The 27,853-nt window shown below is 38.4% G+C and overlaps 3 protein-coding genes across 7 annotated transcripts in view; 1 reads left to right on the forward strand and 2 right to left on the reverse strand.

Moving 5' to 3' along the window:
* Window positions 1-27,853, reverse strand: part of LOC116178896 (nucleoside diphosphate kinase 6-like) — a 234,504-nt gene that overhangs the window by 109,295 nt on the left and 97,356 nt on the right. The window lies entirely within an intron of this gene.
* Window positions 1-27,853, forward strand: part of LOC116178893 (uncharacterized protein C2orf81 homolog) — a 179,521-nt gene that overhangs the window by 107,203 nt on the left and 44,465 nt on the right. The window lies entirely within an intron of this gene.
* LOC116178891 (insulin receptor substrate 1-like) lies at window positions 1,149-18,275 on the reverse strand (the record flags this gene model as incomplete). 5 transcript variants are annotated; one of them, XM_031498536.1, is given in 8 exon segments in its annotated part: window positions 1,149-5,318; window positions 8,230-8,759; window positions 9,103-9,237; window positions 13,196-13,276; window positions 13,595-13,657; window positions 16,038-16,171; window positions 17,915-18,006; window positions 18,061-18,275. In XM_031498536.1, coding segments are annotated over 8 exon segments (3,449 nt in total), but the record flags the coding sequence as incomplete, so codon positions are not given.

Below are 27,853 nucleotides of genomic sequence, written 5' to 3' on the forward strand. Positions count from 1 at the left end.
AAACAGAATTAAATATGAAAATCGTTCGATCTCAAACAACAATAACTTAGAGGCGATGCGCTTGTAGTTTGTTAAAAGATTCCAAAGCATCACTGATTTATAAAAATGTAATTTTCTATTTTGTCGATGTCTACGGTTTTGAAAAATGGAAAATTATAACTAAAAGTATGAACAGATGTAGTATTTTTTTCTCTAAAAAAAACTTATTTAGACTTTTGCTCTAAAATAATTAGGGGAGCTAGTAATTGACTATAAAGAAATTACCATTGAAATCCCTATGCTGCGTTGCGCTAGGCACCACCCTGTATATCTTTCTCCTATTGTTTTACTGCATCCCTGGTTCTCAAACCCATGCAGAATCCAAATTGATTGTCCCCCACTACCCCCTAATTGACCTCCCATCCAACACCCACAACAAATAGCAGCATGAGGTATAACACCGATGGTTCTGTGTATCTACCTTCAATCATGATGAAATCAATCTGCTTTCGATATGTCTGCAGGAGATTTCCAGGTGTAAAAAGTTTCCTTTTACGACGTTCGATCAGTGTTGGCTATGACCATTGAATAAGTAATCTTATTCAATGCTATGACCATCCTCGTTTCCTTGCACAATTCTATTAGGTATACGCCCCTTTCATTCCTTGCTCCAAATCCATAATCTCAAACGACTCTATCCACTCTACCTACCCATTTTTAATTTCCTGCTTTCACAAAGATCACTTTGATCATATCTACTATTCAACTCCTCTAAGTAACTTCTTTATGGAGCTACCAACGCTAAACACGTCTATTCGTGACAAAATGGCTGGCCAAGAATTGAGAGAAGAATAAATAGGTATTGCAAAAACTGTATTTCCAGATTAGAATAAAAACAACAAAACTAAAACAAAATAAATCACAATCATAAATTAAATATCTTAATTTATTATACTTGGCAAAGAAAAATATACAGTATATTTAATTATTTACACAGGCTAATTACACAAACACCATTCAATTTTCAAGTATAACCTCCTAACAAAAATCATTTGGCAAATTATAGGATAGTATCGTTTATATAAACACTGCTTACTACCATGAATTGATTATAAAATTTTATTAAACACCGATTTCCTAATATACACACAATCGATTTAATTAAAAAATGAAATCTTAAAATTTTAATTTTGGCAGTAATTGTACAAAAGATTAACATAAAAAACATACAAAAAATATAATAAATGCACAACAAATAAAACTAAAATTTACACATATTAGCGTAATGCATTTTTGATATCTGCACGTACACGTAAGTATATTTAGCTACACAGTATATTTTAGTTAATATTAGTAATGAACAAACCAACAATGCACAGTAACTTCGCCTTACATGGATACGTATAATCTACTGATTTTCAACAAGGCCTTAGAATTAAATTTTTCGAACGTTAATGTTACAAGCATATGCAAAAATATTAAAATATATATTTTTCACACCGAAAACTATTAATCAATTAACTATGTGCATTATTTGATTCTTTTTAAATATACTTTCGAAAGGTAATTTAAAAAACGTCTACGTTAGTTACTAGCCTAAATTTTGAATAGGCCTTGACGAATTAAACTAAAAACAATACGTGCATATTGTTAAAACACATATTCCTATAAGAACATCTCTTAAACTGGAATTGTAGTAATTTTTAAAGGCACTATGTAATGTAAAAAGCACATTTACCATGTAATTATTTTTGCGTTTACACATACTAAATAGAAAATTACATTATATGTTGCACATATTTATAATCGTTAAAATTTTACAAACGTACATATTCCAAACTAAACGTTGCGCGTACAATACAAACTATATAACGTAAACAAAATATTTCGAATTAACAATAACGTTCATCGATAATTGCCAAAAAATTCAATCAAAATCTTTCCGGGGCTGGAGCATTTTGAATTATGTAATAATTTTCACCGCCTGTCAATTTATTTACAAGATGCACCTTATGCCAAAATCTAAACTACAATAACTACATTTTCAACAGAGAGGAAAGAGGTTACATAAACAGTGTTCACAATAAGGAGGAATTTGGGTTAGTCCAGTATCTCGCACATATCCTCGGGTTACGTATTTCTTGCAACATTAATTTATTTCCAGTTTGTGCAGTTACCGTGGAGGACAAATTAATGAAGAGGAAAAAATCAAAATTCAAATACTACAACGGCGTATTGGCGTCGAACTCAAAAAAATATCTATTCTGCGCATGCGCTCGCTTGATTTTTAAAATAGAGCATTAATGTAAATAAGAAGGTAGAAGATTCCTAGGAATGAAATTTTTCTCGAATTCTTTCCCAAAATTCTAAGAAGTTACAATTTTACAAGAACAAGTCATGATTATGACAGTACTAATTCACTTTCATAAAAGGAATAGGATATACCAAATTTTTTCTGGGAATTGTAAAATAAAAGCCGAGTTCATTCCAACGCGCTATGGTAGATGAGCTCAATTCTGTAAATTTTGTCGTCTCGTTTCCTTCTTAGCTTGAACACAATGTATACGTTCGTATATTCTTTATACAGGATATTTCGTATCGCTGTTTGTCCCAAAATATATCACCATTATTAGTGTTGACATCAACGTGTATATAACATTTAATTAATAAACCCAATAGCAAAAATTTTAGTTAAAAATATGATCGTCAAAAATCTAAATACTGAAGGTTTTACTTAACTACGCTTTTTTTTATTATTATTATTTTAAATTTAGATTATGTGATAGGTATATAATAAATATTCGTAATTTACTTATTCTTTAGACTGTAATACTACAAAGTAACACTTTGACTATATCAAAATACAATTATTGCATTGATATGTTCTTCAGAATACATGCACACCTTACGTGATTAAATATATTTTCCTATAATTTGCGAAACAACATAGGCAACGAAATTTTTCTAAGCTACACCTAACAATATACAACATTTAACATTTGATACCTAATTCATTCCAAGATATGCGAATGTTACAATTACAATCCATGTCTAAAATCCTAATCGTTTTCTTGTGTATATTTAACTAGTAGTAACTTTCAGTCTATAAATAATTAACTATAAATTCTTAACAGATGCGGTTAATGCTTAACCTTTGTATTATTAGGTGGCAGAGAATTGTGTTTAAATCCCTCACTCTTAATGAAGTCTATTTCGGCGTAAGTAAAACCGGTCTCCGGAATCTGCTGAGTTGGACTCGTGTTGCTGATTTCAGTAGGGGCATTACCGGAAGTAGACTTGACCGTCCTCGGACTTCGACTGCCCTCCTCCTCGAAGGTCGGCGCTAAATCTAAACTAGCATAATGCAATTGTCCTTCAAAGCTCACGGACGCCGGCCGAATTCTATCGCTATTAACGGAGGCGGGGCGCGAACCGACGACCGTCGAACTAGACGAACCAAACTCACTGGCGGCCGAGTTTGGTCTCGACACACTCGCTCGCGTTAATTCGCAACTGACGGAGGCAGGTCTCGAGGTGCTTCTCGATATGCAGTCGCTATTGACGGAATTGGGCCTCGATATTTTCGCAACGGGCGACTGACAATCGCCGCTCAACATATAATCCGACTCGTCCATGTTGCTGTTATCTTCGGACGGCGCGACGTCTCCGGGCCGGGGCGACATATTTAACAATCGGGAATCATCGCGCGCCTCCGATATGGGAAGAAAACACCTAGCGCCGGCCATTCCGAAATCGTAATTCAAAGCGCTTTTCCCTAATACCATCGATGATAACTGTGAAGTTAAAGCGGAAGGACTAGAAACGGGTATCGATATCTTAGGTTCAGTCGTAGGTTGAACTATTTCTAAGGTGCCGGGTCGCATGATCGCGTAATCGCCGCCGCTAGTGTTGCACTTACTCACACTAGAAGTTGCGGGATTATAGTTTACGTAATCGGAGGTGTCCATCGATTTTTTCGCCCTGTCGAAGTCCATAACCGTATAATCCGCACTGTTATTAGGCTTAGTCGACGGACGATTATATTTTACGCTCATAATTGCGGCGGGAATTTTAATATTACCGGAGACCTCGGGCGTTTTCATCGACGCGCACGGCTTCAAAGGTGAACTCGGACTATTTAAACTAAATGGGAATATCGTCGAGGAACTTGAAGGCGTGGTAACACTCGAACTAGAACTGTCCTTCGAATCCCGCCGGCTGTTCTTACGCGACCGTTGCCTTGGCAAACTTGAGTAGGAATTTAAATCGCTGCTAGATAGAGGTAGATACATTTTAGGAGGAGTTCCGGTGGAATACTTCCGTCCAATTTGAAATGAGGAATATATCGGACTTATGGAACTAGAATTTTTGGGAAAATGCGCGGCCGTCGTTACCGCTTGTATCAGTATCGGTTGTGAAGCGGTTTTATCTTTTTTGCTGGTTCGCCTTTCGTTTTTTCTACTTGTCGTCCCTAGTGACATGTCAGTGTAGTCTTCGTTGTGATCCGATTTCGCACTTTCCAAACTAGGCTGTCGTTGGTGGTTGGCTGTTTGTCTACCCAATGACATTTCTACGTAGCCGTCGACTGTAGTCGGTTTGTTCTCCGTTATTCTTGAATGGTAACCCATATCCATGTAATCCATTGAATTGTCCATGGGATAGTCATTTGGTGAACTACTGTAGGTTTTATTTTTCGATTGGAAATTCATGTCTAAGTAGTCATTGTGACGAGTAACAGGCGAATCCAGGTTCTTGGTATCTTTGGCACGCGCATCTGGCCGTTCGTGACTACTCGATCGTCTCGGATCCATGTCCATGTAAACATTTGGTTTCGGAGCTTGAATAGGAATATAATCAGAGGTAGCTTTTGCGGGAGATGAACCCGAACGCATGTCCACGTACGGTGAAACATCGGAGGTTTGCATCGCATCATGGTGAACAGGCTTCATTTCCACGTAACCAGAAGGAACTTTATTAGCAGGATTCATATCTAGGTAACCTGAGTTGACCGGTTTCGAAAAGTCCAACTCCATAAGGTCGTTCATGCGATCTTCCGAGTTGTGCGACACTAAAATTCGCGAACCGGACAATAGGGGCGCGCTCGACGATTTCGGTTTAGGGTGTATCACAGTTCCGTGCGGTGGCAGGACGCGCGTGTGTAACTTACGCGTTTTCGATCCGACGCTGAATGCTCGTACGCGCGCGTTTTCCGGAGTCGTCGACATTTCGTAACGCGCCTTACTTTTCACTGTGTCTGGACGCGACCCTACAGAATATGCCCTAATCGGTCTGTCAACGGAACCTTTGTCATCTTCGGTAGGTGGGAAGTAGGCGCTCACCTATCAAGAGAAACAGAGGTATTTTAGTTCAGTCAAAATCAAATACATGAATTGAGAATGCAAATAAATTACTAATGAGGCGCGAGACAATGAATTTTTGCTGTACACAAATTAAGTCAGAAAATCATAGGGGTATTCGGCACATTCAACGTGTTCGCCAAAGCGCTCCCACTAGCAGTACTGTAACCTCTGCCATAGTTGTGCTTTTTATCATTATCTCAATTCAACAAAGTAATGCTTATTGAAGAAATATGTGAAGATCCAAAAGCTAACCCAACACCAATTGAAGGGTCCGATACTACACTTAACCAGCTTAGTTACCATTCCATTTGGACTTATTGCGCCTTTCAATGAACACAAGCTATTGGAATCCCAATCCCGCAATGTTATTATCGCGTCACATGTCATGCGTGTATTGTGTGTTGCCTACTTCTAATTAAAAATTTTGATGCAACATGGCGGCTAGGCTCCTATGTCTCTATAAAGCCACTAGGTTTGTTCAGCCGACACAACTGTTCAGTATCTTGAGACGTTGACTTACCTGAACGATGAATGGTGACATCTGGTGGAAGTCAACAGGTGGTAATAATTGGCACCACAAATTTGGAGTAATATCATAACATGTTACATTTTCATTTTATTTTAGTTAATTTTGTTTTTCAACTGCCACTTGAATAAAATTCCAGTTTATATCATCTTCAAACAATTCTTGCAAAACAATATTCATTTTTTGTCAGCACGAAAGTAAGGTTAAGATACACATCCTCTAAGGATAAAACGTGATGTCAACAGAACCGTTCGGGCATATGTTGACGTTTGCTACTAAAACACGTTTACGGTATCTGACTGTCAGTCAACAGTTGCGTCGGCTGAACGTACCCACTGTATGCCTAAATGTGTTACCCATGAGACGCATTTGGACCCTTCGTTCCAGAACTTCCAGGGAGCACGTTAACACCTTGCTCTAGGAAAAGGATGCGCCAGGCAAGTCCTATTAGAAGCGACTCCTCCTTTTGTAGAAGAATATTCCAGAATAAATTTGTTATGCAAATGTTCAAGTAGGGAATTTCAAATGGCAACTACTTAAACTTAAACGTCACCCTGTATATGCGAATGTTTTAATTGAATTTAAATCTAAAAGGATTTCATTACGAATAAGCACAGAATTGGTTTATTTCATTGGAATTTGTTGTTTTAGTGTCTATTTTTCCATTTTAAAAGTGTTTTTAATATATAATTTCCCTTTTGTTCGTATAAATTTGTTATTTCGAATTGTAAGATGTGAAAATTGCGTTGTTTAAAATTATCTGGTCATGTGCGGTAAGGACGTTGTTATTACGAAAGTTTAATGCGGTTTGTCCGCTTACGGAAGAAAGTTACGTTGATTTTCGAAAATCAATTGTAGGGCATAATGAAAGCGTTTTAGAACGTTATCTCATTAACAATTTACAAATTATTTATCAATTTAAAGTGTTTCCCGTCTGAATAGCCATAAGCAAGAGATTTTGTTCTTGAATTAAACAAACCAGCTTGAGTGACGAGTTCAGTGTAATAGAAAAGAAATGAAGTTTTCTGACGCTGCCAAAGAGTGTTTTTGTGTTAGTACTACATGCGACGGAATACCGCAAAATCGTTGTTTTGACCAGATTAATTGCATTCTTAAGAGAAAACTGGAAGAAATTTTAAGACTTTCTTTGTTTATCTATTGTCGACCACTTGCGTGTGGGGTACATGTAACAGACTTGTGTCCCTCTATTTCAGGTTTTTCTAGATGATTTATTGTGCATGTTGCTCGGAATAAATTTCTTGTCATTGTCAATCAATTATGGATTATTTGAATCCCTTGTACAACTCAAGACAGAGTTCTCATTTTCATATTTTTCTATTTGTGCCCAAGATTTATCTCCGGTGTTAGACAAAGTTTCTGTAATTAATTTCTTTGGAATTTACGGAAGTTGGTTGATTTATTTGAGCTAGCTGGACAGCTGCTTTATGGGTCGTATACTTGACCGCATGCCATTGCACAGCATTATTTATTTGGCGCCCAACGGAGGGCCACAGAATATATTTAAAAGGAGACGTTACCTCTGCGCCCACCTGCGGCCTGCCCTGCGATCCGTTCCCGTCGACGCTAGAGTAATTATACAAATTCACTGAATAAAAGAGTCGAGACACCCTAATTCATCCCCACAAAAGAAACGAACTGTAAAAACAAAGAACAGATATCGAGCCTCACACGATAAGTATGAAGAATTCGGCGGACCATTCCATTATCAAAGCAGGTAACAAAAGTTTGCTTTTCAACACTTCCTGAAGCCGTACTCAATCTAGTCTGGTTTTTGAGCCGCTTTCGGCGACAACAGTACCGTATTCTAAACAATGCAATACAGTTCATAGTCCATTGTTAAAAGCTTGCAATCACTAGGTGTAGGAAGAGTAGAAAGTGATACTTGGGCAGGTAGTTGTTTTTATAATTCTGATCAAACTATAATGAACTGTCAGCGTAAGACCCATCTGGGTACGAATAGCCCACGTACGAGACGTTCCCACCTTGGTGTAACACATCACACATTGCTAGGGAATCAGGTAATCACTTATTGCCGTCTCTCATCCCAAACCTAACCCAACAGAGAAGAAAAGAGAGAGACACCAAACTCCCAGCCCTGATAAAAATCGCCTCGATGGGTTTTTCCATTAGAATGACTAGGCAACATCCTGACTCGCGATCACCCAAAAAGTGTGGTAATGGATAGGATTCCCCAAGGTGAGGCATAGTTATTCTGAAAGTACAAAGAAAATGGGAGCGTAACACCAAAAGTAGTTTGATAGTTGGTGTCTTGAAGTAAACACGGAAAAATGAGGAAAAATTTGATGTAGGTACGCCTTTCAAAAACTAAAATTTCAAAATTACCTTCTCCAAAGGATATTCAGCGAACCGCATGTCCGTTGAAGGAGTTCCCGAGGTAATACTACTTGTACTCGCTGCCGGCGACATATTTGCGTGCCGCCCGCGTGGGCTCATGTCAACATAACCGTCGTCCGAACTGATGGGAGCCATAGGAAGGTAACCGCTGGGACTCGCCCCCTGAGGTAAGTACGGGCTGTCGGGGCAATCGTCGTAGTTCTCTTCGGCAATCGCTTCATCGGGAGTAAGCGAGTGACCGTACCTTCCCAGAATGGTATCGCTTTCGGCCCACTGCTCCGAATCGTCGATGCTTAGCGACGATCCCGCCGAGTCCGTTGAGCAAGCGGCCGAAGGTGGACTGATGGGACTTTCTGTAGGCGGACTGTGCGATATTTCGCGCGCGTAAAGCGACTGAGGGCGATGGGCGAGGTACGCGCGCGGCTGACACCAGGCGTGTATCGAATGCGTGCCTTCGCTGCTGGTTCGCGCCCTTGTTGGCATACTGTCACAGCGCTCTCTTCCATTTCCCGCGGTACCTGCAAGAAAACATAATATAAGAAGGCAAGTCGCGTCAATGGCGTTGGACATGCAATTTACTTGTAAAGTAGTAGGTACGTGTTAAATAGAACATAATAGATAAACCGTTTTACATTAATGACCCCAAATTGCGTGAATGAATAGTAGGTACATGCGCAAAGCTATTAATACTATTAAAATGCAACTTATTCCAATAATTGTCACGTTCAAATGATTAATACTAAAGCGGCATATAAAAAGATAGTAATAGAAAAAAACGCAAGCAAATAAAAAACAGGCACAATATTACCAAAAATCTGAACAGATGTAATGGTAATAGATGGTAAAAGAGGTGATACATACACCTGAAAGATTGATTGGAACGTTTAGCTGCTCGCTTAGGTTGTAAAGGTTGTTCGGTTAGGGGTGTAATTTGTGCAAGGGGCAGTGACTGGGTTCTTTGATGATTTACAGTCTTCGGCCAAGGCACGCCCCCTGCTGTGGAATAAAATCCTTAGTAAACCAATCTCCTTGTCACAGATTGAAAGAAAAAGTAAGTTCAATATAAAACACAAAAAAATACGCAATCCATATATGCGAAAAAGTTCATACAAAAAAATATACAAAATCAAAATTCGGCGTTAGGTGTACGAATTTATCACACAAGAGTTGGCCATTGGTATCTCGTAACTTGAGCATTTGGTGATCTCCACTTGAAACAGTCAACTTTTGTGTAAAAAAGATCGGGAGTGTGCATCTTTGTATTAGCGCCATAAAAATTGTACACAAAACATCTTTGGCTTTGTACCATCAAGTTCAATGAAATCATCAAAGATCTCAAACCGTTTGTTGCATAATGTTAGTCTCGCCTCATTCCCAAAAAAGATGTTTGCATGCAAGTGGTGGGTGATAAACCACCCAACATTTGGTATTGTGCTAAATTGGTTCAGCCATTTACATGGACTAGTTGATTACACACAGCCCAAAATCAGTTTGTTCCCCTAACCTCCCCCAAAACTTAAAAACTGACACATATTTCAAATTTTAATCAATTTCATGATTTCTCTACACTCGCTACTGATGGAAAGACTGGTGCTGACCAATTGTAACGCGACATATTTTATGAAATATTCCATAGTAAGTTACAGTTTTCTACCCTTCTTTATTACCGGCTCACCGCTAGAGCGACCATTGCCTCGTTATAGGTACTGTTAATAAAACTCTGGGGGGTCCAAAACGAAATAGCTTTACAGGTTGGACTGGAGCATGTCGCAGACATACGTAATGGGCCCCCTTGCATGTCTCCGCTCCGGTGTTTTTATTGACTTCAACCTCTAATAACTATAAAATCTAAACTCCACCGTGCCTGTGGTTGCGTGCTGGATTTCTATTTCAGGTATCGCGGGTTCTATTCCCAACGCAAATTAAAAAAATNAAGGCGCCTGACTACTTCTCGAAGACGCGCGCGCCGCCTCGCAAAAGGTCGTTAATTTCGCCCCTATGACAAAAAACAAAATCCCGCCACGCAGGAGTTGTGCGTTTACAACATCTTTCCGACGACACCAATTTCAAAAGAATCGGACCAAAACTGTAGTAGAAGATAGGGAAAAACTGAAAAACCTTCACGTTAGTATACTACGCTCGAGGATGACGCCCAGATGTCGCCAACCCCACATCATGTAGCCATGCCCCTAAGGTTGACAAATTTCACGGCCCTGTAGATACACGTACACCCGTTGCCTTTCTACAAGAGTTCTTCTACGCGCCCACATTTGCTGCCAGCCAGCCAGCCAGCCAGCCAGCCAGCCAGCAGCCAGCCAGCCAGCCAAAGTGAGATTAAAAGCTTACTTTTTACAAAAAATTTTTTGCAAAGAAAATGCGCGTAAAAATGTTCTATAACAATCACGTTGACGCGGATCAAAAATAACATCCAAGATGGCGGATTGAGCGAGACAGACAGGCGGTCCAAGATGGCGAATGGCGCGAACCAGATAGACAGGCAGCGGGTCCAAAATGGCGGATTTAGAGTAATGACTAATAAAATGGTAGCATCCGGTATCAAGAAGCGGTGGGCGCGAAAGTGTTTAGGAGTTGAAAGGTAATTGATGTAATTTCTGGAGTTGTGTTTCACCCGCCGCTACCGTAATAACGCTGGATTAATCCACCGTTTGCAACCATTCCCGTAGGAATATTTAAATTGTGTTTACAGCCACCGAAAGTTTTCTGGCCAGGGAAGAAGAGAGGGTAGCTTATTAAGTTATAGCAATAAAACCGGCAAAGTCGTGCAATTTAAGGAAAATATCATCGTAATAGAAGACCCCGCCGTGTGACCTCACATTCCAAGGAACAAAAGGGCATTGCTGGGCTACCAAATTTGGAGATTTCATTCCTACTATTTGGATAAGTATAAGCAACCGTAATTATTTGAATGGGTTACAGTAACAAACTCCGATTAAGTCGAGATTGCATCCGTTTGGTGCGCCCTTAAAAACTTAAATTTTGACACCACTCCCGTATTTTTAAGACGCCTGGGAAGGACGTAATTAATTAAAAACGGTTTTAATTTTCGTCGTCGAGTTGGAAAAACCGTTGTTCTCCATAGCATATCGTCTAGATAGGTAGATACTTTTATTTCCACGTTCATCATTGGATATACACAAAAACAGACAAAAAATAACAATATGTTCTAAAAAAATAATAAACTAAAACAAGTGAATCTATAGTCTGTCTAAAATTGACGCGAAGTAATAAATGTACCTGATAGACAGAGACAGAGAATCACTTCCATACAAAAATACTATTTCTATTTCACCAATTTATAATTTATTACTTAATAATAATAATAATAATAATAATTTTTATTTCATTAGGTTTTCCAATAATTTACAAAAAAGATAAGAAAACAAAACATTTGTATTGTACACTTAATGAAATAAGGATTCAAGCTCAGACAACTGACTCAAAGCCAGAATACTGTTCTTCCGCATGAACCTGATTGTAAAATGTTGCAGTAGAGTTGTGATTTTAAAATAGAGAGATTTTCTTATTATTTACCAAGCAAAATAGGGCGTTTACAAAAGTACAGATACTATGTATGTATCTCCTTTACATGTCTTTGCAAACTAATCGCACGGTTTTTCCCGGGAAACATCGGACTACCCTCCCGGGAAACATCGGACTACCCGCGTCAATTTTAGACAGACTATAGATGAATCGCAGATAGGTACCTCATTAAACAATTACTGTTGTGTTGAGGTTACCATCACTTAAAAAAACCAAGTTAATATTAATTCCAAATGCACTACAATAAATTAAACGGAGAAAAAAGAACTTAAAAATTGCAGTAATAATGAGGCGAGAGATTTATAGACTATTGTAGCGGTATTTATAAGGTAAACGCTTAATTTAGAGGGGATCTTTTTTTGATTGTCGTTAAGTACGGTAGGTATCTAGCTTTTCCGTAAATTTACTTTTTTTTAAGTTTTATTTTGCCTTTATTTTTGCGTGGGCGGGGTTTCAGCCAAGGCTGCTCTACCAACCCACTATACATTTACGAATATCCATGCCCGAACCCGGATTCGAACCAGGAACCCTTAGCACCACAGTCCAGCTTTTACTGAACTGCGCCACAAGGGCCGGCATCTGTACCGTTCGATTTTGGTTTGTTTGAAATTAATTCTACCGTATTAAAAATCATTTTGGTGGTTAACCGAAACGAAAGATCTTTTGGATCTCTCTGCCTTTGGCTTCATTGATTGGCTACTTTGGAAAGAGTGGTTAGGGAATTATGCATTAATTTTAATAATTATTTTGGCGCACGGCTAGAGATCTTTGAAGGTAACAATTATGTGTTTTAATCATTGAAATAAATACAAAATACTAATTTGATGGAATAATACTGGCTAAGTGCACACAGTGCATCCTGCAGAAAATTGTTACATAATGCTTTTATTCATAACATTTTGTAGCGCAAACTACAGATATATCAAAATTGTACCATTCTTAGCCTGTTTACTGATCACTTATTAACACAAGATCAAGAATTTTGGAAAATTCTCGTCGAAAAAAATGTTCCAATTGCAACAACATGCATTTTTTAAACTTTATTGATATTTTTTTGAACGTTGCTATTGGCCAATACTGAAAGGGTAACGTTCCCTTTCTAATCATAATTCCAAAATTGTTTAACAAAAATACATGCTACAGAGTACAGATACAATTCTGCAAAAAAAAGGCTACAAAACTGAATACGGCGACAACATTCCAACAACAGCTACTTAAAGTGACTGGATATCGTTATCTATCTGAAGTGAATACTTTGTACAACTGATAAGTACGTAATGTAATCAATTATTATACTGTTGAACTTACGCCATGCTTTGGACCCGGTGATAATTAACCAAATCTTATTTTAAATACTACTGCAAAAGCCTACTGTATGGAACTATGAACACACCTGAGATAGAATGACGACGTTGCGAAGCTCTGGAAGCACTGCGTTGGTACAAATGTTGATACATGCAGCTTACCCAACTAACTGCAACCACACGTTCACGCAACATACATTAATAATACAGTCGACACGTAAACAGTAATGCAAAATTTTGCTAGTGGTTGCCAAAATGTTACCTTCCGTCATCCACTCCAAACAAAGTACCTTTAAATATTGTATATTTCGGCCTACTAAAAAATCAAAAATTTTGGTTTTTCTCTACCATACAGTGATAAATAAAAAAAGCTAACTTGGCTGTTAACATGAATATTTTTAGTAACACCATTATAGCATGCATAATCGAAGGTTGTTGCCTCTAGTTCAGCGGCAAAAGCAAAATATATATAATATTAAAATGCATACCAGCAATATGAGATGATGATGTAGTTGCTGGAACCAATGTCTCGTTGACCTGGGGATTTCCATCTGGAAGTCAAGAGCATTCTAATTTATCTCAGAACTATATACTTAACAATCTAGTCAAAAAAGAAAAACAATATAGTTTTGAGACAAACGGTCATATTCAATGCATGCGCGAAGAACCGTCCCATCAGGTTAATTCTAAGCTTGGATAATCTCATATCCCAAAATACGATTCGGAACCTTACGACATAAGATAAACACGAGTCTTTTTAAGTGATAAAAATAGCTATTGTTGCACGTGGTGGAAAACATAATTTGTTGACAAGTCGTTCCCAAGATTAGCTTCCGTATGGTAACTGAGTGCAGTTTGCACGCTACTAAGATAATCTCAAATTAAAAGGACCAAGCTGATATGATCGAAATTAATGTTCATCTGTGACCTTGGCAATATCAAAAAGCGTCGTCTAGACATGTTAGTAATAATTATAAATTTAAATTCCACAATTACAATATACTAAAATATATTTTTGCGAAAGTGTATTTCCGTCGAAAAGTCTTATTGAGTTAATTACACATTTGTATTAATAGTGCATCTGACCTATACTAGACCTTATCAGAATACATACATTAAGATGAACCCATACGATAAAATGGACAAATTTAGCAACAATTGATAACACTTATTTTTTGCTATTGATAGGTTTCTAGCCACCAATGGACATAACTATCTTGTTTTGAAAAGGTTGATAATTTAGACAAGGATTTTGGGTGTCGGGCTACTGTAGCTAAGAGGGTGAATTTACAATAGCATTTTAGCAATAAACTTAGTATACGGCAAAATAATGATGCAGCAATAATATGCAGACCATCTAGTTTTGAGACACAATTCAGTAAAAAAAGAAATTACTTCCCTATGCATCTACCCAGTACGAAAACGATCAAATAGAATATAGATCACTATGAACGCCTCCATGGAGGAGAGTATTTGCGAAAATATGGTAACTTATCCCACGATGCAGAGGGAACTTTGCTAACATGAGTAGAATAGAAACGGTGGGGAATGGTAGCACTCCGCGCCCTTCCCCATAAGGTGGATGTTGACGAGGAGTAACTATGACTCTCTTGTGACTTAATTCCTTTACTATACGAAGGTGGCTAAACGAGCGGATAAAGGGGGTATGGCCGCTACCCCCATCCGACAGAGGTGGCAAGAGTAAGGTGCGACTCCTGCGGGAGGATGTTCAAGTCTGCGAAGAGCTGCGTGGCACATAAATGGCAAGCTTATCGGAAATTTCCTTAGATCAATTTCGAGCATTTTCAGCTGAGATACACTACAGTCTCAACCAAAATAGGACACACTATACAGCTCTGGGCATACAGGTAGTTATTTTAAGCACACAATGATGGCCATTAAGAAAACAGAAGAGGTACTACTGTACTACCTTGAGGGACACCGCTTCAAAGAAATGACAGATCGGCAGGTCAGAAGCAAAAAATTGACTGGCAAACTGTCAGTGATGATGGAAGTGAATGGATTAACTACAGCAATTTGTGTTTCAGATCAATTTAAACATTTCTGCACAAGTCGGAAATTAAACAGTTTTTCCCCGCAGATGTTACCTGAAAATTCGCAAGCTGAATGGACATAGTAAAAATAAATTTTCAATAAATACTTAAATATCAAACGAATACGCGAGGCAATTCCATTAGAAGATTAGAAACACATTTCCGATTTTGATAGAATAATATATTATATCAACCGGGCCGATTAGGAAGTATCGATTATATGAAAATGGTCAACTTTCACGCAGAAAATTCAGTCATCTACTTATAATGAAAGATTTAGGGTTGATGGTGGGATATCCTAAAAATTTCAGGAAAGATTCCAAACCATATGATTGTAGTGGGTACAAATAATTTATGTCACACTTCAATTACGTTGCGCTTCTAATGCGGAGAACTCGCGACTGACCGTCATAATCTCAATGGCGTATTTATGTGCGTTAAATTAGGGAATCTCCTAAATTTTTCGTGGAAGTCGCCAGACAATGGGATTTAGGTGTCATTGACGAGTTTAGTACTTATATGGTTTGAGATCTTTATTTCTGCTCTGCAATAACATATTTGGTTTTCGTTTAGGCTGAGGTCAATATGACATGGGTCTTGAATATTTAATTATTCAGTAGGGTACAAACTGAAATGTTCCCAATTTGTTTGAGTGACAAACTTTAAAATGCATTGCAGTTTCTAAACGTCTATAAACCAGTTATTTTATACAATTTCCGGATTTGATAGTACCGTACAACCTAAAATTAACTATAATTTGAAGGCAAAGTGTATAACCTACTATTATGCTAATAACAATATCATATTTAAGAAATATTCGGTCATGCAGGGGGGTTCGATGATCGTAAAAAAAACCAATTTCAAAATGTGGTTGTACCTTGTGCATGATGATATTTTGTCGCTCCGCTGTGTGTTTGCTTTCGGCCGGGTTTTGATGATTCGGTGGCTGAGCTCGATCGTATCCGTGGCGGTCCCAATTCGTCCTTACTGGAGCTACTGCTGGACATTGCGCTGTAAATAACCATAAACAATTTACAATAAAATAAAAAACAGAAGAGAAGGGCGGTGTTCAGGCAGGTCTAGCTAATTAAGTAGATTAAAACATTTAAGGTTCGCCAATTACGATTATTTTTGGCGAACGTTTAATTACCATAAATGTGAAAATAGAATAATAGATCGTGTAAACAACTCGATTTTAAATATAGGGTAAACAATTATTAGATAACTAGTTTGAAAAACAAGAACGATTATGGCAACACGGTTTTGTCGTAATGCACGAAGTGTATTACAGTAAACATAAGATAACAAAATACAGGTCGATTTAAAGTATTTACTTAAAAGCTGCTATTTTTTTGGTAGGTGCCTCAGAGTTAATTAATCCTCAAATAAAATTCGCACATGACCAAAAACAATAACAAATAGCTCTACTGGGACAACCACCTGGTTAATTCTATCAAGAAAACATTTCCAGGGGAACTTTGAACGAATAACATTTTTTTCCGTCTGTACGTATGTACATTGTACAGGGTGGTTCACCATTGGGATCTCCGTAACAGTGAGAGATACAGTGTAGGTTAAATAGGGGCAAAGTTTAAACGGTTGGAAATGGACGGCTCCTGCTTACACCTTCTGTTCTGGGCAGTTCCAGAATTTTCATAACACGCTAGATGTAGAAGCTACAGGCTACTACTTTCTTTTTTTTTATGGACGCCATATTGCATTTTTACGGAATGAAAAAGAGGGCAAAAATGAAAATTCATTTGAATTCATCGCCATCAGAGCCATGTTGATTCAGCAAGATTTAGTTATCCGTAGTTGTTTTATTGAGAAATGTATGTGAAATAATTGATTTTGAATTTTTTTTGTAAATTTATGTAAAAGTTGACACGTCATTATTTTTCTTTTTTTGTCTTCTATCTCATTCTTTAAAAATTCAATCTGGCTTTGGATTCGGAAAAAATGTTCATAGAAGGTGCTAACGGGAACCGTCCATTTCCGACCGTTTAAGCTAGTGGAAAATGAAAACTAAATTTGACATTTTCAGCTTTTCGGGGTTATTTTCAGATTTTTCAAAAATTTCAAAAGCGATTTTGTAGTCAGGGGAAACTACACCGTTACGATGATTTGATTCCAATGGTGGCCCACGAATTTGAGTCACCCTTTACAATCATCACCAATTAAAAAAATTATTGTTTTAATTTGGTTTAGATCAGTTCCGGTCGCGCATAGAGCGTAAAATTTGATAAAATGTTGAAAATTTTGCATTTTTTTTGTATGTTTAATATACTTTTTTAACGTGATACTTACTGTATTTTTATTCCAATTTTTTTTCCATTTTTATTATAGCAGTGAGTGACAGATAGTTATTCAAAGCGGAGTATGTCAAGGAATGACGTATATGGCTCCTGTGTAATGTAGTGTTAAAATTAAAGGTTTTGGAAATATGAGTTAGACGAATTATCTTTATTGTTGGTTATGTAATTGCACTGGTCACATTTAAAATTTTTGAAAGTACTGTGATAAAATGTGGCGTTGCTCTTTAAGGTATAATTACACTGATTGCTAATGAAATTTTTGCCTTTACAGCCGTAAACACTACAATTTTGGCCATTGTAAATAAACAAAATGGTGGATTTATCCCACCTGTATTAATTACAATGTGCTGCCACCAGAGGTCTCACTGTTAATCTGAATCGCGCATTGTAAATAGTGCGTAATGATTTGGACATGAGAGATGGCATCCTTAAAACTTACTGGAACACTGTTTCATGAACATTTTGGGCGATATTAGCATCCTCGGTTTCCATCCAAAGCTCTCCAGCTCCCGTAACACTCGATCTTCCAACCTAGAATACAAGGAGATGTGAAGCTGTCTGTACAACTGTAGTCAAAATACGTACCTCCAAGTAAAAAAAGTTTTTAATACTACCACAGCTACGTATACTGGAGAGGGACAATTCGGCCTGAGGTGATTCTCGATCTTTTCTTATTAAACTGAGGGTTCTATCCGTCAAGCACAAACGAAATACGGTCGACTCTTGTCCTTTGGAATAAGCTCCGATCACGCTGGTACCGCCTAATCCTCGATTGAGAACCGTGACTTGCCAAACATGTTCTGAAACAAAAAACAAACATGAAAAAAATTCTTCCGGTATGAACAATGATTAGTGTAACCCACAGTTCCCGAATGTGTTTATCTCAAAAAAATTAGCCACGCTGGCTTGGAGAGACTAGAACCCAGGGGTAGTTTTAGCTTATAAAAGCGACTGATGTAGGTACGCTACAGGTAAAACTGTGAGAACGAATTCCAATAACGGTCACAGCGAGGAATTTCCCTTTTATTTCAACTCCTATAATCAAAATATGCCGATTGCTGATCAATAGTATGTCGCTCCTTAATTTAAATATGATTAGAAATTCAGCAAACACGTTTAATTAAAGACCTAAAGAGAAGTCCCGATGCATGACCAATAACGTAATTATGAAATTCCAACAAGCGCATTACTACCGGCAAAGATCGTAAATTCCTCATTGTATTTTATGACCTGCAATGATGTCATAAACTGTGCACGTAAATAATGCATACACAAATTTTGTTCTCAATGAGTTTTCAGCAGGCGAAATTGTGTAGTAGTAGTCATTTTTCTGCCGTTAAGTCTAAAATGAAGGTTTTTTTAACAAAACTAAAATTAGCGGTTTAATTAACTATAATAAAAAATGTTGCTACCAAAGCTATTATTATCCAGCCTTAGATATTATTTTTAGAACGCATTGTCTCTTTTATGCACATCTTTAAAAATAAACCTAGTTTCATGCATGACCGCATTAAATACATATTACGAACTTAGTGCAGTATTTAAAACATGGTAATTACTCCATGTTCCATTTACGATTACGTTATAGCATATGTAACGCGCAATATTTGAGACTCGTTAAAGAAATTTGTGGATTAATTAATTTTTTGTACCATCCGCTTAGCTCGCCTGCCTGTCGGCGGGTACCTACAGATTTTTAACCTTTGTACAAAAACTTGTTTATTACAGGTGATACACAAATTGGTATAATCTTCATCTTGTATAGAGCATCTGTCATCGTTTCTTGGAAACACACTTTGTTATTATATTATTATAATTTTTTAATGGGTAAACATACAACAAAAAAGGGGACTTCGAAGGACTTTTATTTCTACAAGATTAATCGGTCATTTTTACGATTTCAAAATACAAATCGTCCCGAGTTTATCGCGGAAGCGGTTCCTCAAGGTTTTGATTTGGGACCGTTGCTATTTACAGCATAAATGATTACAAGACACTTTTTTGAACACGCGACTGAAATATTAATAAACTACAACTTCGTCTAATTAATAGTTTAAACATCACGATATTGGTTCGAATGGTTTTATAGGTATTTTTAAACAATTTTTCGGTTGTTTACATTAAAAGTTCATCAAACCTCACTATGTGGATGTCAACGCAACCCAACCCAAACACGGCCTCCCATTGGAAAAAAAACTGTTGTACTTATTTGCACACGTAGAAGTCATATAGGAAAAACTCGAGGTCGATAGGTGGTCGTTACAATACCAAAAAGGTTAATTTTGGACGGGGGGAGCATTCACTTAGCCCTCGTTTGAATTTTCGAAATAGGTACATATTTATAAAACCATATAAGTACAAATCATGAACATAAATGCACAATTGAAGCACAGATAAAAAAAATTGGTTCATTTTTGGTTTAATGGGGGAGGGGGAGGGGCTAAGTGAACGAACCCTGATTACTTTCAGTGAAGTGGAAATCCTTCACATCCTCGTATTCGAGCGAACAAGTGCATCCTTCATCGACACCCCCTGCGTTCCTCGCTCATTCATTATTAAGGATCCTCAGATCCTTTATAGTTTTGTATTGTCGTCCGTCCGTCCGTCCGTCCGTCCGTCCGTGTGCGCTCTAACTCTTTTTAAAAGTGGCCGATTGTGTTGAAATTTGGTATACGGGTACGTTGGACATTAAGAACGGACGCTATTGATTTTCAGGAAGCTGGTTCAACAGGAACAAAAGTTATACGACTTCGAGTGAATCGGGAACAGGAAAAACTGCGAACTCAATATAATAAAAATTAACATATTTCATTCCCTAGGTCATGTATCGAGTTCGGACTTTCGCTAGATTATTCCCTATGACTCTTAGATGTGTAACAATTCAATATAACTCTTCTCTGTGGTCTCGGTCAAAAGTTTTAGAGCAAAATGTACCCAAAATTATTCTTTACACATGAATTTAGAGTTGTAAAAGCTTTCAAACGCATTATCTTGATGCTGAAAGAGTTGATAACGTGCACGTTTGATAACCGCATGTGTGTGATTCAAAAATGTTAAATTATTTTTCTGAGGCCACATGGATTTTGATCAAAATATGTCAAAATCGTTAATTATGCACCAAGATCGTTGGGAAAAAGACTACGCGCATTATCTCAATGCCCAAGACATGAATTTGATGCATTTTTGGCGACCACGTGGATTTTGATCAAAACATGTCAAACTCGTTATTTATGCACCAAGATCGTTGGGAAAAGACTAGGCGCATTATCTCAGTGCCCAAGACATGAATTTGATGCATTTTTGGCGACCACGCGGATTTTGATCAAAACATGTCAAAATCGTTATTTATGCACCAACAGCGTTGAGAAAAAGACTAAGCGCATTATCTCAATGCCCAAGACATGAATTTGATGAATTTTTGGCGAAAACGTGGATTTTGATCAAAACATGTCAAAATCGTTATTTATGCACCAAGATCGTTGGGAAAAAGATCAAGAGCATTATCTCAATGATCTAAACATGAATTTGATCTATTTTTATGGACCACATGGATTTTGATCAAAACATGTCAAAATCGTTATTTATGCACCAAGATCGTTGGGAAAAAAACCAAGAGCATTATCTCAAAGCCCAAGACATGAATTTGATGCATTTTTGTTAACTATAAAATGTATTTTGTAAGATTAAAATAAATTGTCGTTAAAAGTGATTGTAATACTGAGGATCCTTCGATATTTCGTTGTATCGGTTTATTGTAGATTATTTTGATTTTTAAATCTAATAATTGGAGGTTTTAGCGTCCCCTTTTGAACGCGCCCCGTGCTGCCCCACCCTAGCTACGCCCCGAGTGCTCCCGAACGTTTCCGAATGTTCGAAAACAAACACGTCATATTTCCCGAAAAGAATTCGTCACGTCCGTCTTAGTTTCTTATGGCTAATGACTAACCTATCATGTAGCCTCGATGTCTATCGGGATTACTAGAATATTCGCATGGGTTTTAAAACAAAAATTCAAAATCAGAGTTTTGCTTCTCAACAAAACATCCACGGGTAACTAGATCTTGCTGAGTCAACATGGATATGATAGGGATTTAAATAAATTTGCTTTTTGTCCCCTATCTCTTTTCGTAAAAATCCAATATGGCGTCCATAAGAAAGTATTAGTCTGTAGCTTCTATATCTAGCGCGTTATGGAAATTCTGATAACAGATTCAGATTTTCCGTTTAAGCTAGGGAAAAAGAAAATGAAATTTGATATTTTCAGTTTTTTCGTGATATCTCACTTATTTTCAAAGATAAAAAGGGGCAATTTTCCCCCATTTAACCTACACTGTATGTTTTACCCTCGGTTTTACTGTTACGGAAATCCCAATTTAGCCCTCCACCCCTACCTACCTAAGTACTTACCCATATACGTAGTCGTAGGGAGTTAAAATTTTAAATGTGACGATGTTTGGGGATATAAAGTATGTATATAAATTTTGGTAGAGCGTGGAATTTATTGAGGTAACAAAACACTGCATTTTGCACTCACTGGGGTGTGATTATTGCTCCCATTTTTGCTTATAATACGTATGTGAAGCAATAAATAATAGTGAAAATATACATCGGCAAATGATCGTTTTGAACACTGCGAAATTTTCAGTTTCAAAGAGCTAATCGATCCAGCTCGTGCCCAAAGCAAATATTTTCCTACCCTTCTGAATGATTCAATGCAAATTCCTCAGGATATTTGTTTCATTTCCAACTGAAATGCGAAAACAATACCGAGTTTGTAACGGGTATGAAATAATAGTTGGTGCGCAAAATGAGCGTAGGTAGGTATTGTTATCATAACCTACTTCCAACGATAAACTAGTTTTCAGCGAGGGTGTTGCAAAATACACTACGCAATAACATTATTTACGTGCGTGCCATTCTGAGACCTTACCTTTGATTTGTTTTTTTCCAAAGTGCAATGATCCGCTGAAATTATCATAAAGAACCAGTAATTTAATCACGAGATGTTATGAAAATCGGCTTTTAATAAAAACATAACTTTCTATATTGAAAGTGCGAGAAAGTAAAAAATGAGGTTGTGCTAACATTTCCGTATGAACCAATAGTAAAATCAGTTCTGTCTATTATTAAACTTTGGGACATAAATTATTCAATAAAGTGTGGACGGAATGTTTCCATTTTTACCGGCTGAAAATGTCGACGTCCGTGAAATACCAAAAAATTTTACCATTTACCTCGTCTGTTCGTCCAAAACACGTAAATATTCATAACTTTGTCCTAGATTATGTCACAAGTGACCTGCACTTGTACCGCATTGATTCGAAATTTCTTTCAGCCACACTCTACTTGCCACAATTGCATTTTTCAATTTAGATTAACGTCTTTATCCTTTACGGGTCGGCACTTGGAAGACTATTTGTTCTCGAACCGGAAATGACGGCGTGTTTATTTGGGCGAACTATTTTTCCAAGAATTTCCAGTGTTGTTGACAGTTAATCACAATGTACAAAAATAAATATTGAAGTTTGAAGCTACGGTGATTAGCATCTGCTGCAGACTGTGTAAACAAAGAGGCCAAACTTTTGGGATGCTAGAAAATTCCTCGGAGCATAAATTGTGATACCATTGTCATAAATTGTTTGCTTCTATCCGTTTTTACCACCCGCACGTTAGTAAGGGAGGTATTGCATTGGGGTAAAAAATGACCCCTCACTTTTTTGACGGAAATACACGTTTTAAAGCTTCCGGAATATGAATCAAACAAAATCTCGATGATGTCTCATTTCCGGATAAATAAATAAATCGGTTGAACCGATGGGAACCAAATTCGATTCGCGTAACATGAAAAGCTATTAGGCAGAAGCGCGCATGCGCAAGTGCGTCAAACTCTCAATTGCGGCTCAACGGCTGAACCGATTGGATCCAAATTTGGTACACATATTCCTAGACAATCTGTGCTAGCCACAGCAAATTTGTTTATGAATTAGAACTTGCGACTTGCAATAAATTACAATGTTTTCGCTACATTATAAAAAAAATCATGCAGGATGCGTAAAAAATGCGGGTGGTGGATTGGGATCAAAAGAATTAAGTTCCAAAATGCTTCACTTGTGAGCTGTACCCTCAAAAGTCTCAAACTTTGGGTCCATTCCATATTGGACACTGATCTAGTTTTACGCTCGCGATTTTCAAAGCTCCTTATTTTGATAAGTTCTTGAGATGATTCGAAGAGGAGGAGGGGGAGGGGGCTAAATTCGTACTAAGTCTAAGTAAAAATGTGTGTAGTATTGTAACGTGATTTATAAATTCGGGTTCGATTTATATCAATATTTATTAAACTGAAACAGAACTAAAACACTATAAAATCCGTACAATTTATATCGATTATTTATATCACTCACACTTCGCAATTTATATTTCCGCGCTCGATGTTTACGTACTCGTTCGGTAGTAGACTGCCGCGATGTTCGGTCCGCAACCATTTATACACGCAAGCAATGTAAGTCCAGTACATTCTCGAATATTCCTACACAAAATCCCACTATCGCGCGCGTAGAAAATTCCAGAGCGCCAAAGGCGACGTCATGTCTGGAGCGTTTCCGTTACACTGCCCCCTTCTTAATTCTGGACGTCTCGTTCAGAAACTGCGTTAGTATTACTTTTTAATGCCTCGTGTCGGAATCTGCAGTCAGAGCCTGCTCGACAAACACCTTTCTTGAAAAAGTAACAGTCCACAGTTTTGCGGAGGGTCGTCCCCTGTGGGTTGAAGCAGCATACTGTAATTCGAACGCTAGTGTTTCTAAAAATCACTTCGATCATGGTTCGCACTATTTTCCAGTCCAACCCATCTAAACCACATCCAATCTTCGGGATCGCCAAGCTATTTATGTCATAGTATGCCATGAGTTTCTTTAAGCTTTTTAAAGCAGACCAGAGGTTTTCATAGGTGGGTTTGCCTTCTGACGTTTTCTTTGAAACCAAGTAGAACAAAGAGCGTTGACTATCTTCCAAGCGCAGTACTTTACCCACTCGTGGTCTTTGCTTTAACAACTCGTCTATTCTTCCAAATCTTTTCCGGAATACGGAAGCTATACCTCTACCATGCGAAGGTCTTCGGCGACACAATGGGCGATGGAAACGTTAACCGGAAGCTCAAAAATATTTTGACAAATTTCCTGAGTAACGCCAAATCGAGCTTTCTTCCGCTGGGCGTAATTTGACATAAAATCGTTAAAGTTTGGCTCGATCCCAAAGCTGCGTTCCTCTTCTCGAATACCTCTAACTTCTTCGTTGTTGTTGGATCCGGCATATCGTGCGAGTCGATTAATGTGGACAACTTTCGGTTTCCGGTGGTTCATTCTGATACGATATATCACGTCATTTATTTTCTTGATCACCTCATACGGACCTTCCCATTGTCTTTGTAGCTTGGGAGAAAGACCTCTTCGTCTCTGTGGATTGTGCAGCCATACCAGATCTCCAGCTTCAAAAGTTTCATTGGCCGAGCGGAGGTTGTATTGATTTTTCATGCGATCGCTGGCAATCTGAATATGTCTTCTAGCCAAGTCGTGAATGTCGTTCATCTTCGCCTTTAGTTGGTCAACATAATTTTCATCTGCGACATATTCTTCATGAGGTTTACGCCCAAACTCGAGATCACATGGAAGGCGTAGTTCACGACCCAACATAAGGCAGGCAGGAGTCTGACCCGTGGTCTCGTTGACGGCTGATCGATATGCCATAAGGAACAGGTGGAGGTACTGGTCCCAATTTTTCTGATGTTCTGCCACGACTTTTGAAAGATATTTACCCATCGTTCGATTCATTCTCTCCACCATTCCATCTGACTGAGGATGCAAAGGTGTTGTTCTTGTTTTATTGGCTCCTACCAATCGACAAACATCTTGGAACAAAGCCGATTCAAAGTTCCTTCCTTGGTCTGAATGGATTTCTATAGGAACACCAAAACGTGTAAAGAACTCCTTTACCAACACTTCTGCAACTGTTGCTGCCTCTTGGTTTGGAATGGCGTAAGCTTCAGTCCACTTTGTGAAATAATCCATAGCGACTAGGATATATTTATTTCCGCCATCTGTCTCGGGAAACGGTCCTGCGATATCGATAGCAACTCGTTCCATCGGACTACCAACGTTATACTGCCTCATGGGTGCCTTCTTCTTGGAAACTGGTCCGTTTCCAGTAGCACATAACTCACATTTTTGACACCATCGCCGGACATCTTCTTTACGGTTGACCCAATAGAATCGCTCACGTACCCTTTGCAACGTTTTCGTAATACCAAAGTGTCCTCCGGAAGCGCCGTCATGCAATTTTTGCAATACTTCCGACACTTTGCTTCTAGGTACTACTAATTGCAGCGTCGATTCGGTGCCATCTTCACTTTCAAGGGTCCTATACAACAGGTTGTCTTTCAGAGTCAGGCTATTCCATTGGCCCCAATAACTCTTTACTTCAGGACTTGTGGCACTAATGTCTTGCCAGCCTGGTCTTTGTCCGTGGCGCATCCAATTCAGAACACTTTTTATACTTGGGTCGTTTTCTTGGGCCGTTTTGATTTCGCTTGGCTTCCATTCCTCACTCTCTACAGTTGTTCTTCGTAGATGGCTAATCTTGTCTTCTATTTTAGAACAATGTGTGCAGTTGTCCTTGCACGGTCTTCTTGACAAAGCGTCTGCATTGTTGTGAACTTTTCCAGACGACGTAATGTTTACAGTGAAGATCGGGGCTTTGTTTCTGCAGGTTGACGATAGCCCTTTCCTGTCGACCTTTCTTAGTTTTCCGGCTGCTGCAATGGTTTTTGGCAGTTGCGGCGAACGTGTCCAATCTCGCCGTGGTTCACGTTTCTTTGCCAGTGACTGTATTGCTTTATTGACCTTTTCTTCCACTACTTTACTGACCTTTTCTTCCACTACTTTACTGACCTTTTCTTCAAAACTTTCAGAGCCACCTTCCTCTTCGATGGTTCTTACCCGGCTCTCACTGCGAGGTTCCACCATACGTACTCGCGCACTTCCATGACTAGCTTTCTTGGCGGCTTCGAATTCTAACGCATGGGCCAAAGCTTTCTCTATTTTGTCGTGCCTAGCCAGTCTCAAAGCCTGCTGGGCATCTCCATCACGAACGGCATCGATAAATGTTTGTACAGCCAGTTGATCAAGAAAGCTTCTCCGGTGCCGTAGGGTATGCCAATCGAATCAGTCTAGCGATGTCCGCTTCAAGTTCCTGCAAACTTTCTCCAGGTTTCTGCATTCGGTTCTTGACTTGGGCATAGTAAACTTGCTGAAGGTGTTTATCGCCATATCGCATTTCGAGTCGCGCTACTATTTGTTGGAAGTTCTGTTGATCCTCGGGGATGGTCCGCAACACATCCAGAGCATCTCCTCTCAGAGCAAGAATCAGGGCTGTAGTTTTGTCTTGAAGAGTCCATTTATTTGCCGCAGCCGCTGCTTCAAACTGTCGAACGTACGAGGTCCAAGGAATCTTACCATCAAAAGTAGGTGGCTTCACTCGGGCTTGCTGAACGTCGCGTTCTACTCTTGTATTTGTTCCTAGGTCGACCTTCTTGTAATGAGTAGGCTGTGGCACCTCAAGAACACGGTCCATCAGTAATTCATCTGGGGCACTACTAGTACGCTTTTTCGTAGTCAGTCGCAAGAATTGCTCGCGCAGCTCTTCATACTTGTGCTCAATCTCAACGAATGTTGCTTTAAATGTTTTGGAAACTTCCGTAATTCTATCTTCAACTTTTTCTTCAATTGATTTAGAGACTTCTTCAATAATCTTTCTAGAATTTTCCTCCATCTTCTCGAACTTCTCTTCAAAATTTCTAGAATTTTCTTCCAACTTCTCTTGATTGCTTTTTATTTCTTGTTGCAACACCTGTTGGCCATTTTGGATTTGCTGGAGCAAATTGAGCATCGTTTCTTCCATTTTAGCGGCAGCAGATCTTGATACAGGCATACACAAGCACAAGCACTTCATTTAATCTTACTTTTAATTAATTTAATTAATTCCACTTCTGACACCAATGTAACGTGATTTATAAATTCGGGTTCGATTTATATCAATATTTATTAAACAAAACTAAAACACTATAAAATCCGTACAATTTATATCGATTATTTATATCACACACTTCGCAATTTATATTTCCGCGCTCGATGTTTCATACGTACTCGATCTCGTTCGATAGTAAACTGCCGCGATGTTCGGTCCGCAACCATTTATACACGCAAGCAATGTAAGTCCAGAACATTCGCGTAATTACCGGAATATTCCTATACAAATCCCACTATCGCGCGCGTAGAAAATTCCAGAGCGCCAAAGGCGACGTCATGTCTGGAGCGTTTCCGTTACA

Source organism: Photinus pyralis, unplaced genomic scaffold, assembly GCF_008802855.1.
Source record: "Photinus pyralis isolate 1611_PpyrPB1 unplaced genomic scaffold, Ppyr1.3 Ppyr1.4_LG8, whole genome shotgun sequence".
Taxonomy (NCBI): Eukaryota; Metazoa; Arthropoda; class Insecta; order Coleoptera; family Lampyridae; genus Photinus; species Photinus pyralis.